Here is an 18,102-nt window from a genome sequence, read left to right as displayed (position 1 = left end):
TTTTAGTTTCATCCATTAAGGTTAATTTTTATCTGATAAAAAATAACATACTTCTTCAAAAGGCATCAGAGATATTTTTTAAAACATGGTACGAATAAAACTAAAAATAGACACTAAAAACAAAATACGATGTTTGAAGTAGCATGTGATGCACAAAATGCTTGGAATGGAATGTTGGTATGCTGTTCTGCAGAGGTTAGAAGTGAGCATAGGCAAAATGTTTGGCATTGGTTCAAGAAGAGTTTGTCTTCAAATAAATTAACAGTTAACTACAGAAAAGATCCTTAACTACCATTGTCAGATAACCATGTCAATTATCGAAAATGCCAGAAAAGTTCTAAAAGTGAATTTAATTTGATTTTCATTTTAAAGGAACTTCAGTAAAAGAACAGGTGTTACCAAAGTCATGCTTCTGAAATACATTTCTTGATCAAATGAATTCTCCACAAGGAAACTGTAATGGTAATTCAAAAATAGGTTCAAATAGTTAATTTTTAAAAGTTATTATTGTAGGAATTCTCAAACATATAGCTACTAGCCACTGTCCACAGATGTTCACGTATTTCTCCAATCTACACATTCTAATACTAAATCTGAGCTGTAAAATGGATGGAAGATGGGCTCCATTGCCAAATGTCGAATCTTTCCATATGTTTATTGAATGTAAAGGGGTCACGCACTATCGTGGTGCCATAAGAGATCTGTTGACTTTGGTTGAATTCATCTAATCCTTGTTTTTAGCTTCCCCTGTGTCTCACAGTAGGCATTACAATTGATAGCTTAACCACATAAGTATTTCACCAAAAAAGCTCTTGTAAATGCCTGGGAAAAAAGATCAGATCTGAGACATGGAGAAAGGCTTCAGAACTCAGACAATCAAAAATGTTTCTCGCTGTATACCAAAGGTAGGACTAGTAGTACTTGGGATGCTAACAAGACATGGCCCTCTCTGTAAACATTTAATGAATGTGAGACTGATGAAAGCAGACTCTGTGGAGAAGAAGAATGATCAGTGGAGCACATATGGATTTGTAAAACCAGGAAAATACCCGAGTCTCATCTCTTGAGCCCCAAAAAAATAACAGAACAGGAGCTAACAAATCTAATTCGGTTTTACAGAAACTTCAGATTTGAGGGTTACTACAAGTAAGGGATCCATAAATCCTCTTTTAGGATTAAAAGCTTTACAGCACTCACACATTTTTTGAACTATCATAGAGGGGGTGACTGTGCGTCTGTACTCCTTGGGATTACCTACTACCTGGGGAATTTTTGAATGCCACTCTTGGGATTAATGTTGAAAAATACAGCATCTCTGTGTACAGTTTTTAAATTGGTTTTGTGAGAACAGTAAAAATGCACTATTTAGTTACCTAAGAAGCTGCAAAATATTTTTAGAGAAGTATTAAATGTACCTGGTATGAGTCCTGTGTGAAGTTGTCGGCCACTGCACCGAGCTGAGTATAAAGTTGCGTAATTGTGGAGTACTCTTGCTCCAGTTGGTTCCGTTCTGATTGTGAGGGTGGTGGCTGACGACTCAGTTTCTCCGTCACTGAGTCAATATGAGTGGCCAGCTCTACAATGAGACTATGGAACTTGACGTACAAGGCTGAAAGCTCTGTGCGTCTCTCCAGCACCTGCCTCAGTGTGGTCCACTGTGTGTGAAGTGACTCTGCTTTACTCTCCACATTTATGCGGTCACTTTCACCCAGTGTCACCAACAGCTCGGGTACTGTCGCCAGCAGTGCATTAATCTCAGTTCCTTTCACCTGTAATGGGACATTGTGAACTGGTGACTCACAGAATAAGATTGTGTCAAAAGTATAGAATTGCTTTAATCCTTCCATGAACCACAGTGTATACATTATGTCACAGGAAAACATCTGAGATAAGCTCGTTACATGCACCATACAAATGTTGTGCTATCTAAATTGATAATTAATAGATAATATGAATTTGGACATTTATCATATATTACAGAATACACACATAACACTATGGTAAATGTCTGAATCCTGTTATTGTTTCAAATCTAATTTCAATAATGTGGTTCAAACAAAGAACTGATACATCAGATGTTCCCAGCATGACCTATTTGACTAGTCGGAAACAGAATCTGTCAATAACTTTATATCAAAACACTATTGCTTATAGAGACATACCATACTGTAATTGTAAACCTAATTTTTCTGTTAGCATTTCAATTTTTTTCTATTAAGTTGTTTATTGGCTTTGTTATGTTCACATACTTAATTATGAAGTTTTTTGTAAATGTACAAGAAATGAATATTTTGTTTAAACGTGATTTTTTAAGTTAACTGATACACATAAAGTTGAAAAACAAAATGTTAACATTAATATAACAATAGATTATGGTATAAATATATTTTAATGGCAAGTTCTAAATTTTTGAACAAATTTATATGTTTTTAACGAAGAAATAATAACACACGTAAATTTGTCAGTAAACAGTTTTAATTCTGTATAAGTTATGCCAAAAATGCTAGAAACAGGAAATTAAGTCGACACACCTTTGATGGATAATTTTACTTGAAAAATGACACTCTAGATAACAACCAGTGGCGTAGCGAAGGGGGGGGTCCAGGGGGTCCGGACCACCCCTGAAATTTTAAGACATATTAAAAAATAAAGCATGGAGCAGGAGAAAAAAGGAGAGTTATCATTATTCTTGTCTACAAACATTAAATTGATTGATGTAATTGATTAAAGTGACTGTTGTTAAAAATATAATTGTCCTTTCGTTTAAATCATAAAGTATCAAACGATACTTTTGGGCTCGGCCTTTCGGATAGTGTAGTCTAATCACGGTATTTCTATAGGGCGCGGTCACGTGACGTCGCAAAGTAACCTGAACCGTAACACGGCGAACAGTTTAAATTAGCGACCACTTCGTTCAAATTCGTCTTGGGGACATAAAATGGCTGCTTAGAATTAAGTTACGACGTTGATTTTAGGTGTCATTAAACTGTAGACGTGTATATAATTATCGAAAAAAATATATAAAATCACTTTTGGTCGGAAAATACACTTGAAAAACACTACTGATTAGAACTTAACTAATTTGGACTTCAGTGATTGAGGTAAACGTGGTGTTTTCCATTGAGTTAGGACGACAATTTTTATTATCATTAAACTGCACACTGTACCTATATAATTATCGAGGAAAAAAAATCACTTCCGGTCGGTAAATACCGAAGAAAAGCTCTCTACAGATTCAAGTTTTGACGATTTTGGATTTCACTGGTTGAGTGGTTGAGGTAAAAGTGGTACTTAGAATTATGTTAGGACGTTGATTTTAGGTATTAATTCAACGCCGACTAATACATATATAATTGTCGAGAAACAAAACAATAAAATCACTTTCGGTCGGAAATACCGAGGAAAAGCTCTACTGATTCCAGTTTTGATGATTTCGGATTTCACTGGTTGAGTCGTTGAGATAAAAGTGGTAGCCTACTTAAAATTATGTTAGAACAGCGATTTTAGGTATCAATTGAACGCCGACTAATTCCTATATAATTATCGAAGAAAAATTGAAAAAATCACTTCTGGTCGGATAATACACAGGAAAAACTCTACTGAAGAAGTTCCGACTACTTTGGATTTCACTGGCTGAGGTATTATTTCATTTTCCTTAGTATATTCCGATCGGAAATGATTATTTTTGTTTTTTTTCTCGATAATTATATATTTATTAGTCGGCATTGAATTGAAACCTAATATTAATGTCCTAACATAATTATAAGTACCACTTTTACCTCAACCACTCAACCAGTAAAATCTAAAATCATCAAAACTGGAATCTGTAGAGCTTTTCTTCGGTATTTACCGACCGGAAGTGATTTTTTTCTCGATAATTATATAGGTAGTAGTGTTCAGTTTAATGATAAGAAAAAAATCGTCGTCCTAACTCAACCAAAAATACCACGTTTATCTCAATAACTGAAGTCCGAAGTAGTTGAAGTTCTAATCATTAGAGTTTTTCAGGTGTATTTTATTTCCGACCGAAAGTGATTTTTTTTCCCGATAATTATATACTCGTCTACAGTGTAATGATACAAAAAATCGTCATTATAACTCATTCATAAATACCTCAATCAGTGAAATCAAAAGTAGCCGAACTTCTAATCTGTAGAGTTTTTCCGGTGCATTTTCCGACCGTTAGTTTGATCTGTACCCGAGCAACGCTCGAAAATTGCCCTCCTTTTCTAAAGGGTTTTCGGTCGCCAGTGGCCCAATGTTCCCGAAGGGGTATTTAATTTTCTCCACAGAATATAGTTGTGTCAATTATATCCTTGAGTGAAGCTCTGTTTTGTTCTTTTTCTTTCTTATCCGTTGAATCCAATATCACTTTGGTGCCTTCTACTCGGCCAGAATCGAACTTCGTAAGGTTTCTGTAGCTATACAAGAAAATTTGTAATACTAGAGTTGCTGTGAGAGTTGAATTTGCCTATTACATCTTTCCACTTTCTAAAAGGCGTAGTTACTAAAGCTCCATATTTTTGGTATTTACCTTTTACCAGTGAACTCATTGGCAAATAACACAGAAAACGTACCCCGGATCCCCCGATATCGGACCCCCCCCCAACGAAATTTCTGGCTACGCCACTGATAACAACATAGAGTTTAGAAAGCTTATTTTAAGCCATACATCAGCTGCGTAATCAGTGACAAACCATCAAAAATTGGCTAAAAATCTTAAAATTTTAGCACATAATGTTAAACAAGACCAAAATAATAATGTGAAGGTATAAAATTTAAAAAATGGTCATTTAAAGTTTTACAATTAATATTGGATATTAAATAATCAATAATTTTTTCAAACTATGGTTTACAAAAAAGCAAATATTAATGTAGGAAAGTGAGAGCTGAAATATTATAAATCACTTATTATCGCTTATTATCAATCAAAGTGGATTTTATGAAAATTAATATTTCTCTCTCACAATCCCCCTCCGCCTTCTTTATCCAAAAGTTACTGTGTACAAATTACTGTGTAACAAAATCTCACTACAACAGAGCTACTTTGTCCCCACGTCTATGCAATTTCAAATTCAACACACTAAAATGCTTCTATAAAACCCTACATTCATCAAAGATGGATTCTAACCCTACAACTTTCTATTTCTAGTTCATGTGTCAAGAAGTTGAATAGGAGTCTAGTTTCGGAATATAACTGTAAACTTAGTACAGTTGCTTTAAGTTTTACCTGACAATTATTTACAATCTTGTTTCTAACCCTACAACTTTCTATTTCTAGTTCATGTGTCAAGAAGTTGAATAGGAGTCTAGTTTCGGAATATAACTGTAAACTTAGTACAGTTGCTTTAAGTTTTACCTGACAATTATTTACAATCTTGTATTTACAAAATGAAGACGGACCAATTCAAAATTCAGTTTTACTCTCATCTCAATTTATAAAGAAATTAAAATGTAATTCTGATTAAATATTTTATACTGGCTAACCGTACATCCAAATTGTTAACCATATGTTATTATAAAATTAATTATTATTTAAAAAATGTAAACATTTGATAATTTGTGAAGTGCCTGATGATGGAATCTTTGATTCAAAAAGGCCTTGCACAAAATAAAAAATTATATTGGAAAATGTTGTATTCGTTTATACTAGTGATAGTACAATATTCAAGAATAGTTAGCACACGTCTCCTACTAAGACTTTCTAAGTTTCTATCCCTTTTATCACTTCAGTGTATAGGCCCATTATGCGTCATTCGTCTTATTTGCACAGTCAATGTTTAGAGAAGAATTATAGGCTAATTTAAAATTTATTGCTCTACTTAATTATTACTTTAAAATAAAGCTGTTCGATAGGTTTCAGCACTCTCCATTTACTATAAAATAAAGAGAATATTAGAATAATTGCTATGTTTAGTGGCCAGTGGTACTGGCCTTACGATCTATGGACATATATCAAATCAAATTAAAATCAAATCAAAACATCCTTTAATAACATGTTCATTGAGAACAGAAATGGTGTCAATTATACATAGTCATAATTCAAATCACATAGAGAAACAAATTATACATTTGTAAATGAGACAGTGAAATGTTTTAACAGATAAAGCGTTCTTTGGAATCGTTTTAGTCATGTTGAAGGAACTCGTTGATGGAGTAAAATGGACGTTCGGCCAACCAGCTGTGAAGTCTTGATTTCAGCTTGCTTCCACTTCCTGTTCTTATGTCCCTTGGTAGACGGTTGAAGAATTTAGCACCTTTATATGTGGTTTTTTTCTCATATTGAGTGAGGCGATGTGCTGGGAGGTTGTAGAGGTTGGCATTACGTGTGCAGTAGGTGTGTAGATCCGATCCTCTCAAGAGATCTTCTCCATCCACGTACATCACAACTTCTTTGATGTAGAGTCCAACAATCGTTACGATATTTAATGATTTAAATGCTTCCCTGCAGCTGTCAAGTCGTTGCAGTCCGGCTAAAGTTCTGACTGCCTTTTTTTGAATGACCAGGATTTTCTCTATGTTTTCTGCAGAAGCTGCACCCCAGACGGCAAGGCCATACCTTAAGTGTGTTTCGAAGAGTGCAAAATATGCAGTTCTTGCTGTTGCTAGGTCACTAATGGCCTTAATTTGTTTAATTGCATAGACACTAGTGTTTAATTTTTTACAAAGATTTTCTATGTGTGGGGTCCAGCATAACATGTTGTCTAGAGTTATGCCTAGAAATTTCACTTGGCTTTCCAAGGTGACGCCTGGTATCTGTGGTACATCTTCGTTTCGGTGCCCAAATCCAACTTGGTTAGTTTTTGTAGGGTTGACGACCAGGTCATTGTTATGGCAGTACTGATAGGCCATGTTAAGAGCTATGTATGCGGTAACGGCTAATTTATCAGTTGTTTTGTCATTTAGTAACAGTGTCGTATCATCCGCATACATGATGGTAAGACAGTGGTCCTGAAGAAGTTGGGGCATGTCATTAGTGAATAAAACGAAGAGGACTGGGCCCAGCACAGAGCCTTGAGGTACGCCACGGGTTACTGGCAATGTATTTGATTGTACATGTTTGGTAATGCCATTTTCTGTGTGCTTGAGCTCCACCAGTTGGTGTCGTCCAGTTAGGTAGCTTTTGAACCAGTCTTTGGCTTTCCCTGATATGCCTAAGGCTTCCAGTTTTGTTATAATGAGGTCATGGCTCAAGCAGTCGAATGCCTTTGAAAAATCTAAAAAAAGTGCAGTAGAAAGTTTTCGCTGTTCGAGGTCGTCAATAACAGATTCTATGAGTTTAATCATGGCTGTTGTTGTTGACTTGCCCTTAATAAAGCCATGCTGTGCGTTTGTGAGGAGACAGTTTTTGTTGCAGTATGTCAGGAGTCTTTTAAGGACTATTCTTTCACATAGCTTTGAAAATGTTGATATTAGGGAGATCGGTCGATAGTTGCTAGCAGTGGCTGGGCAACCCTTTTTGTGTTTTGGATACACCTTGGAGATTTTCATTCCTAATGGAAAAAGTCCTTGATCAAACGATTTATTGAATATAACTACCAGTGGTGTGCTAAGTTCATTGATACAGTGCTTTAAAAGTTTTGGTGATATTTCATCATTGCTGGAAGAACTTTTTGGTTTGAGATGTTTTACTATTTCTTTAATTTCTTGGTCAGTAGTGTGAGGCAGGGTTGAGAATGTGTGATTTAATGTTTTTTGTGAATGGGCTATTGCATTTGATCTCTTTTTATTACTTTTTAAGGTTTCCTCCGCGATGCTGGTGAAGAATTTGTTTATGTGGTCTGCAATTTTTCCTGCATCTCGGACTATTTCACCTTCTATTTGGAGATTTATTTCATGTGACTGTTTTTTCTTGACTCTTACATTGTTTATAACATCCCAAACAGCCTTGGACTTGTTGTCAGAATCATTAATGTAATTTTTAGATGCCTCCTTTCTTAATGACTTAAGCCTCAAGTCATTTTTTTTTTTTCACTTCAGCGGCTTGTCTCTTGTCGTTAGGGTCTCTTGTTACTTCATACTGATTTAGAGCTTTTAGGTAACTGTTTTTTAGTTTTAAAGCATCTGCATCTGCGAAGTGTTTGGGTTTAAGTCTGTGTTTTTGCCTTTTCTTTATTTTAGGGCAGGCTGTGTTGAAGGATAGGGACAGTTTAGCGCTAAAAATATTATATGCTTCTTCTGCTGTCGGGGCATAGATGACAGGTTGCCAGTCCTCTTCTTGAAGTAAAGCTTTCAACGTGTCAAGATTTCGTCGATTTAGGCATCGGTAAAGTATTTGTGGTTTCTCCGGGTAAGTTATATTGCACATTTGGGCTGTGTGGTCTGAGAGGCCAGCATTTATTACACTTGCATCAACATCTGTCGAGTCAAGGTTAGTACAAATACAGTCTATGGATGTTTCAGAGTGAGCTGTTATTCTAGTAGGAGGTAAGTCCACCCTTGTCAAATTATGGAGAGCTAAAACTTAATTCAGTTTAATTGTCTTTATGTCAGGGTTGATGCTGTCAATGTTGATGTCACCCATAAGGACTAATGGTAAGTTCTCAGTTTTTGTTTCCTCAATTACTTGTGAGAGTATGTTTAACCCATCATCCAAGTTCCCTGCTGGTGATCTGTACACTCCCATTACATGAATAATTCTTCTGTCTACCTTGATCTTTATCAGCGCAAGTTCACATGCGATTTCTTCACAGTACTGGTGTATGTCAATGGATTCTGAATATTCTTGTAAGGTTTGATTAACATCAAGCATAGACACAATGCAGAACGAATTACTATGGTAAAAGTAAAGTCGTATCTAGCCTTGGAATAAATAACTAAAGTAAAAGTAAAGCTCCATCTCATCTCAAAACAGCAAACATGCAAATGAATATATAAATCAGAATGGAACAAACGACAAGTATATGTGCAACTTGCTTTAGAATAAAGATGAATAAACTGTTTTTTATGTTGATTCCCAATTCTGATTCTTTTTCAAACTGAGAAAAGACTTATCCAACCCAAGAAGATATCAGCTTCGGTACTTAGCCAGTCGAAAAAGTATTCTGGTGATATTGATAATACTTTATGATGTACATTTCCTATTATACGAGTATTTTCCAACTTCTTTGTTATACCTGTAAAACAATATTCTGCTTAATATAAATGAACATGAAACCCTTCCCTATTCTTAGATGTCCAAGATGCTTATGTTTAAATTATAGTTTTACCCATACTCACACTAAGACTGCGCATCTTTAACAATTTTTTTAAACCATAAACTTTTTGTTTGTACAGATACAAAGTTGTTTTAAGTCAAATGTGCACTAAACAAAGGAAGCTGTAAACTCCATAACATGGCATTTTTTAAATTATTTCACCATTTTATACACACATATATACGTACTTTTTGTGATTCAATGTTTATTGAAATTAAATTAGGCTATTCCACTTATACAAATTTAATGAATGTACATAAAAGTCATTTGACAGGTATTTGATCTTCTGATCATATGTTAGTTTGGTTATTTAAACACATATGTGAAAGAAACGGCCATATACAAAATAATTTAATTGTAAAAAGTAAGGGCTCTGTGGTGTAATGGTAGCACATTCACCCAGCATTTGAGAGATCCGGGCTCGAGTCCCGGCGGAGCAAGTACTTTTTGTGATTCAATGTTTATTGAAAAAAAAAAAAAATATATATATATATATATATATATATATATATATATATATAAGTCCTGATATGCTGGGATATAATCCAAACAGATTGAGTTCTCAATGTAAAATCTTCACCATACCTATTAAAATACTTTTTTGGACTTTTTGAAGGATAAAAATATTTCCCTCCCTTTTTCAAAGGAAGTTAGAGGGTGGGGGGGGGGGGTAACTCTAAATTTTCAAATTGCAAACCCTATCTTGTGACACTGTGTGAAATTGAAGAGAAAGTGAAGAAACGGCGTTATCAACTAGTCCACTCTTAGGCAGCGAGTTTTTATGCAGAGGGGTTAAAGAAGCTGGTGCAGCAGTATGAAAAATGCGTACAAGTGAACAGCGAGTAAATAGAGAAGTGAAGTAGGTTTGTAGCTAACTAAATATGCTAATAAAATGTGTATCTTATGAGTTTATTTTTTCCTGAGACCAAACGACCCTTACTTTATGAATATGCCTTGTAAATTTAAAATGCACCAATTAAATTAATGTAAAATGCTTGAGGAGATATACATACCTGAAGGTCGTTGAGCATCCTGTGGTGTTGTTGCAGGAAATCCTTGGCTACAGCGAGCACACTACCCATGTCCTGGTGACCTTGGATGAAGGCTTCCATGGTGTTCACTAACCAGGAGTACAGCTGTAACACAAGATGTTGAATATATAGATATTGAATATGCAGGAATGATTATAGGGATAAATATTTCTTCTTAGTTATAGGATTCTACTTGAAATGTTCATGATAAAATGTAAGAAAAATGGAAAACGTTTTAAATATCTCAAGCTCTTTAAACTTTACTTGAAGTATGAATATCCAGCAAGTAGCATCCGTGAAGTGATAGATTTTGTGCTGGATTCTAGTGCTACAATAAGATTACAGATGGAAATTTCTCTGTTCTGCAGTTGGTACAACTAGCCTACGATGGTCAAGTACAAGAATAGTTGTAACAAAACGACAGTATCATCATTGACATTGATGAACTAGTATCTTACTTTTGTTTTTTTACACAATCACTGATTCAGGTAATAGAGAAGAATACCACATTGTTTGGTTGTTGATTTCTCGGTTGTTATTATGTCATTGTCAATACCGGACAATTGTTTGCTATTTATTTGGATTTTTTAGATTTTTCATTGTTTAGTGTATACAAATAAACATTTGTGTAGAGTTTTAAAAATTTGTAAAGTGATAAAAAACTGTAGTAAAGTTTTAGTGAACTGATGAATGGTTTTTTTGTCACACTGTAGGTAGGCCTATGTTCTTATAGAATCAACATTAGAACCAACAGTACTGGCATTAGGAATGTACTGGGAAGTGAATCATAAAAGCCTATTCATGTTTTTTAGATAATAAACAGTAGTATTAATTTTTCCGAAGACATCAGCAATTTTTTTCTACGCTGATCGCATGTTTTAGTTTTCTCAAAAAAAATAATGAAGATAAAAACACATTTTTGCAACCTTCTATAAATTTAGGTACCTCCTATAAATAAATGTTGGATGACAAAAATTATTACTTAAAACGTTAGGCCTTTATTTCACAGTTTTCACTTTTGTAAAAATTAAATCATTTTTAAAACAAAAATCTTATACAACATAATCCCCTATAAATACCATATATTTTCTTATAAATTTATCTTTTAGAAAAAAAATTAGTTCATCCAATAGAACCAAACTATTATAATTGCACACAAAATAGAGCAACATAAGATGTTTATGGGTTTTGTAGTTTTTGTAGATATACTATTCAAAATTACCAACAATCTTCTTTCATTCAAATATTTTTTTAATAATTTGTGAGATCAATTTTTGTGAGTATCTAATATTTAAAATGTTTTGTATATTTTAGATTTAGTCAAATAATGTTTATATTGCAAACAACATTAATTTATAAAGACAAAAATATTTTTTAAATGTATCCGTATTGAAACAAATTTTAAAAATAGATGAGCAGTAATTTATCAAAATAACCTTACTATTGGAGAAAGAATATGGTCAATTCCAGGGTTAACAGTATTTATTTTTTAGTACAGTTTCAATGCAGAATTACAGTATACATAGTGTATTACGCTGCTCCTATTTTTTTAATTAATAGGAATAGTCAAAATAAGCATAATTTTTGCAATGTCATCATCTACACAAACTCTCTTATGAGCTTTTTTGTATTGGGGAACTGGTTTTTCACATGAAGGAAGTCAAATCTAAATAGTAAAGAAATCTGGATTGATTTGGATTCCTTCAATTTTATGACTACGGCTTAAATAATAAGACTGCCTGGTAGGTAATTTGCCAGACCTAGTCTGTAGTACAAATGGTATTGTAAATGTACTGGTTTGCTGAGCTATTCCAATGCCACCATTCCTATTATAATTTTTCCACTTTTTTAGTTGTTCCAAAACTTTAAGTTGAATTTCCTACCTGGTGGTTAAACAGCGTAGGAACACGTGTTTTACAGCTCTGCTAACACTCCTAATCCTGCCAACCTAACACATATAATAGAAAATAGTGCACTTTAGTAATAGTTCTTAATTTTTCTTTAAATACAAATGTGTTACAAACCTGATTTTGCTTCTCTAGGAAGTTATTCAGGGATTGTGTAACTTTTAGGTTTTCTTCCAGGATAGTTGAACACCTTAGGCTTAATTTTAATTTGAAGTTCTCCAGTTCATCAACAACAGTTTTGACTCCCTATAACAGAGAATAATTAGTTTCATACCTTTCAAAAAAAAGCTTTAAGTAGTGGGGTACTTGCATTATAGCTTCTACAAATTTATGTACATTTCAAACTCAGGAGTAGAGATTTCAACAAAATCACAGAAATTGACATTCAGTTGAGAAACTATTTACTTTGCAAGCCAACCATAACCTTTTGTGCTGTTGTTTTTTCTCTCTAGCCAGCCAGCACTGCAAAGATATTTATATACTAAATAGTTGGTAATTAATATTTAATTTTAAGTTTCACTCTTGGATTTATAACTAAATCACAATGAAGTAAAGTTCCTTCTTTAACAGTTGATTGGATTATAATAACTCTAAATATGTTAATTTTAAACATACAACCGCATTAATTAAAAGTAATAATGATTTTAAATCTTAACCCTTCCAACGCGGCTAACGCCTATAGGCGCGGAACTGCCGATGCTTTAAACGCGGATAACGTCTACAAACGCAAAAGCTTTACTTTTGAAATGGCGTTAAATTAGGTGTTAAAACTTCCGTAAGAGAGCAGGTCGATGTTCCTTTTGACTGTCGGGACTAGACAAAACGCTTTGTCACCGTTGGTGGACGTTGTAACGGTATCTACTCGGGTTGAAAGCAATCGCCGCCATTTTTTGTATGGCCTGTAACGCGGCATACGCCTACAGACGCGTTTGTTTCATTCAGCTGTTTAACTACGTGTGTGTTGGTCGTATGTTGGTTATATTGTTAAACAAAGTGTTTTGAATCAGTCCGTTGTTATTCTAATAGTGTTTTAGTTTGTTTTTACTAACATTTAGTATAATTTTTTGTTATACTGGCTAATTGAGATGATCCAAATGATTACTACGAACAACGTAGTTTGAGCGCATTTTTGGTATATTATGTGTAATATTTTTTTTCAACTATTTGTTTTGTATTTTATACCAGTTTCACCATACAAGTCCAGTTTATTTATTCTAAATAAATAAGGTTTATAAGTACAATATTTGTTTCATTCCCTTGTAGGCTATAAATAAGTTTGTGTTGAATTTCATATTATTACATTTCAAAATCTTATACTGAACTTATTTATTTTTATATACTAATTATTCAGAAACTTCAGTTACAATTTACTCATTATAAATAACCTGTATAAATGTAATGTAATCTGTCAAATAGTGTTCCTGTGTACATTATCCTGCAATGCAGTTTATTCAAAATTTCAAATGTTTTCGTGCATATAAAATTCTCAAAAATATGTAATATTACATGTTTATTATTTTTTCTTATAAAGGTAATATCAAGGAATATGAAACAAAAATTAGCATTGGGAAATTTTTAAAAAATATTTTTGTATGTCTTAGCGTTTGACAGTAATTTAAATTAGCGCTTTAAGGGTTAATGTTACAAAGAGGATTATTGGAATAACCTACAAGTTATTTTAACAGATTCTTCATTTAATGACAGGTATTTCAGAGTATTACCTATCAAACCAGCTATCTAGAAATATTTAATTATGATATTTTTCTGAAAACAGTGTAATGTTTCAATTTTGTAAATATAGAAATAACTTAAATCAAACAAAGGTATTTAACACTATTTATTAAACTGATATTTAAAATATATAGAATTGTTTTAAATGTCAAGCCAAGGTCAATGATTACAACCAGAGGAATAAACAACAAGAAAGGACATTTATTTTTATTTTTCTGTCTTTTCCATAAGCCATGAATACAATTTTTACAACATTGATTTAATAATATTCTTTAACTCTACCAATGTTATTAACATTTTACCAATATTATCAATATCATAAGAATATTTTCATCAAGTATACAATGGCTCGACGTCAAAATATACTAGTGGCCTATCGGATATTAGACACTCTAATAAACAAAGATTTGTAATCCAATGTAGTGCATCTAAGAAACAAGTCTATTAAGATCTTGATTAGTAACAATTTTTAATATAAATGCTTTAAGTCTATTAATCAACACAAAAACTGCTATTACTCAATGAAAACATTTTGATAACCTACCTTAGCCCCTGGGACATCCTCCAGTATTGTGTATCCTTGCTGCAGGACAGGACCGCACACGTCGGCCACTGACTCCTGTAGTCTGGACAGCTGGGTCTCACTGGCCCCTGATAGCTCTTTGTCCAACTGCTCTAGTCGAGCAAGCGTCTGCACCAACAATCATCAGTTCAATCTCATTGGACAATTTCAGTACAGGAGAGGGTTGCAGTAATTTGAATAATTCCCTATTCAAGTTGTTTTAAAACAATCTGTCCACACAATCAAGACATAATTTTAATCTACTAAGCCTAATAAATTTATTGTTCAGATCAATAGAAGCTTGTACACCTCATAGCTTATTGTATGGAAATCATTTCTTTCTCTAGTTTCTAGCAAAAATAACATTTTGATCCATCAGATAATTCAGACTGATCCTACAAGCAGTGGGAAAATATCTCAAAACATGTTATATTGCCAAACACCTGCAATTTTTAATTGATCATAAATTTAAAAGTACTGAAATTATATTTAACTTGAACTGAAAATATTAAAACTTATAATTACCTATGACCTCAAATTATGGCATTTTTAATGTCAAATAAATATTATTCTTCAAAAGTGAAATCAACTTCAGTTAGTTATCATGACAAGTTTATTTTTTAGTAATTTAGGTCAAGAATTTGAGAAAACCCCTCATTAATCTTGGTCCTAAAATGAGCTTTGTGTAGCTTCATGTTGATTCCAAAATGACAGGATATTCAGAATAGGTAAGGAAGGTGGTAGAGACCGCCTTCTGTCAAGAACCCATGAAAAGGGATAACTGGCACTGTCTCAGTCACGTCACTTTGGAAGAAGGGGAGGCTAGCTCTGTTCCAGCCTTTTCCAATAAAAGCGGACAGGGGAATAAATACTCTCTCATGTTTAGGTTTTAACCCTTTAAACAGTAACAACAAAACAATCATATTGACAGGACAGGTGATACTTCACAGGAAGCACATTGGTAAGTTATCACACTTGGATGGGCTGGAATGTACTGACCCTCTTTTTTAGGTTGACTGGCTTAGGTTTTAGGACCGCCTCTTTTAAATGAATGAATGGTAGCACTATGCCACGCTATACGCTATCTGCAGTTATGATGTAACTGTTGCATTTTTATATTAATCTTAAACCAGTGTGAATGTTACGATCTTATATGTTACAATGTACTTCTTTTTATTAGTGAACTGACCTGATATCACTCTCTGATTTTTAGAAGCAAACTGTTGTAGTTCTAATCACATCCACTAGGTGTCAGAAGTGTGTTGTGTGAATAATGTGTAACACTATTGGGTGAGGCCAGCTAGCTCCCACCAGACATTAGGATTAGTGTTCCATATTCACTACTTTCATCTGTTCAGCTGTTTCACAGCTACCAGCAACACATTTTTTGATTACTATTATGTTTTCGTGAATAATAGTTTTATATTTTAGGACAAGGCTTACAAAATGGACTGAAAAGCATTTAGAAAGCATTGGTTACTACAACAATTAGGTGAATACAAAAAAATTTGTTTTATATAAAAAAAGGATTAAAAGAAATTTATTTTCATAAAATCTCATAAATACTGAATGAAAACAATATAAAGTATCAATATAATGATAAAAAAAAGTTATTTAACAAATTGTTTTAAACTCACTTTTTGAACCTGTTGGATGACCCACTCACTGTAACAGTCATCTAGACCTATCAATGAGCCCTTTTTACTCCATCATCTTGACATTTGAAGTTAGTTACATGCTGCTTTTAGGCATCTATTGTGTTGCCCAAATTTAAGTGACACATCAGTGTATACTATACCCAGTCAGTATAGGTTCAACTGGCAAGTATAAACCAGCCAGAAATTAATCATCCTGGGTCACATAAAATGAAAAAGGATTGATCAAATGTTGAATGTTTGAATGGTTCATTTATGCAAATTTTCATTTCTTCATTTTTAAGTCTACATTTTAAGGTTTTTTCATTCACTATTCAGAAACTGCACATAACAATAAGGAGAATGCTGAAATAATGGCAAAAGCATTTAAGGAACTCCTGAATTGTAAGGAACCGGAGGAAATTTTGGAAATCAACACTAATACTCCAATAAAAACCAAACCTGTAAATATTAACCCCCCTACAGTAAAAGAAGTGGAAACTGTACTTAAAGAATTGAAGAACTACAAAGCAGGTGGTGAAGACCAAATGTTTGCAGAGGTGTGGAAGTATGCTGGAGTATCTAGTCATACCTCTCTTCATATGATACTACAGAAAATTTGGATTACTGAGAAATTTCCCGATCAATGGACTATAGCTATAATTCACCCTTTGCACAAGAAAGGTGACAGATGTAATCCGGATAACTATAGAGGTATATCACTCCTCGATTGTACTTATAAGATTTTTTCAAAGATTCTCTACAACAGGATTAAGGACCAACTAGATAAAGAACTTGGAGAATACCAAGGAGGATTCAGGCCTTGGAGAAGTTGTACAGAGCAAATAATTACACTAAAGTTAATTATGGCATATTATAGAAAACAAAATAAACAACTCTCGATAACATTTGTTGATTTCAAGAAAGCCTATGATTCCATTCATAGAATATCACTATTAAAAATACTGAGACATTTTGGACTTCACCCCAAATTAATTAAATTAATAGAACTAACATTAACTAATACAAAGTCTAAAATAAAGTTTAGAGGAGAACTTTCAGAACCATTTCAGATAAAGACTGGCTTAAGACAAGGTGATGGATTATCACCGCTTCTTTTTAACTGTGCATTAGAGTACGTCATGAGGGAATGGGAAAGAAATAACCAAAAAAACATAAAGATTGGATATCAAAGGGACAACATTAATCTGAACTGTCTGGGGTTTGCTGATGACTTAGCTCTTTTGGCCAATGACATTCAGGAAACAAAACAGCAAATTAAATCTTTACAAGATATAGCTCAGAAAATTGGTTTAAAGATATCGTTTGAAAAAAACAGAAGTTTTATTAACGCAGCCTCCACTTGCAAATAAAATAAGGTTGGACAACCACAATATAAAAATACTTAGAAGAAATACAGAAATTTAAATACTTAGGAGAAGTAATCACTTATAACCTGAATGAAAAACCATCTTGGCAAAGTAAAATAGACAAACTAACTAAGATTAAACATGCTACTAAGAATAAGTATAATAAAAAATGTCTTTCAATAAATACAAAATTAAGACACTACAAAACAGTTGCTCTGCCACAAATTACATACGCAAGTGAAACAATATTTAAAACAACAAATACTATTGCAATAGATAAGGTTCTTAAGATGGAGAGAAGAATAGTCAGAACTTGCTTAAACAAAAACTATCAAGTAGACGGAGTTTGGAGACTAGCTTCCAATGAAACAGTCTACAAAAATATAGAACCCATTACAAGTATAATTAAAAAGAAACGAATATCATTCCTGGGGCATTTGTTAAGAACACCTGAAAATAGAATTAGCAGGAAAATAGTAGAAAAACTGTGGTATAGTAAAAGTGACATTAAATGGATCACAGAATTAAAAGAAGATATGAGAGAGTTACAAATTACAGTAGAGGATTTAAAACACAAGACAAACACATTGAAGATATTGAATGACAAATACTCTACACTACAGCTGAAAAGAAACAAACAACGAATAGGAAGAGTGGTTCCGGAGGAGGA

The 18,102-nt window shown here is 33.4% G+C and overlaps 1 protein-coding gene across 1 annotated transcript in view; it reads right to left on the bottom strand.

Annotated features, from left to right (window-relative positions):
- LOC124368266 (titin-like) overlaps positions 1-18,102 on the bottom strand; it is a 246,264-nt gene that overhangs the window by 94,388 nt on the left and 133,774 nt on the right. Inside the window, exons 22-25 of the mRNA XM_046825567.1 lie at positions 14,411-14,557; positions 12,253-12,381; positions 10,211-10,333; positions 1,416-1,769 (exon numbers count right to left, since the gene is read on the bottom strand). Coding sequence (XP_046681523.1) covers positions 1,416-1,769; positions 10,211-10,333; positions 12,253-12,381; positions 14,411-14,557 — 753 coding nt within the window. The remainder of the gene's footprint in view (positions 1-1,415; positions 1,770-10,210; positions 10,334-12,252; positions 12,382-14,410; positions 14,558-18,102) is intronic.

The sequence above is a fragment of the Homalodisca vitripennis genome, chromosome 1, assembly GCF_021130785.1.
Source record: "Homalodisca vitripennis isolate AUS2020 chromosome 1, UT_GWSS_2.1, whole genome shotgun sequence".
NCBI lineage: Eukaryota > Metazoa > Arthropoda > Insecta > Hemiptera > Cicadellidae > Homalodisca > Homalodisca vitripennis.
This window is presented reverse-complemented; position numbering and strand designations above follow the sequence as displayed.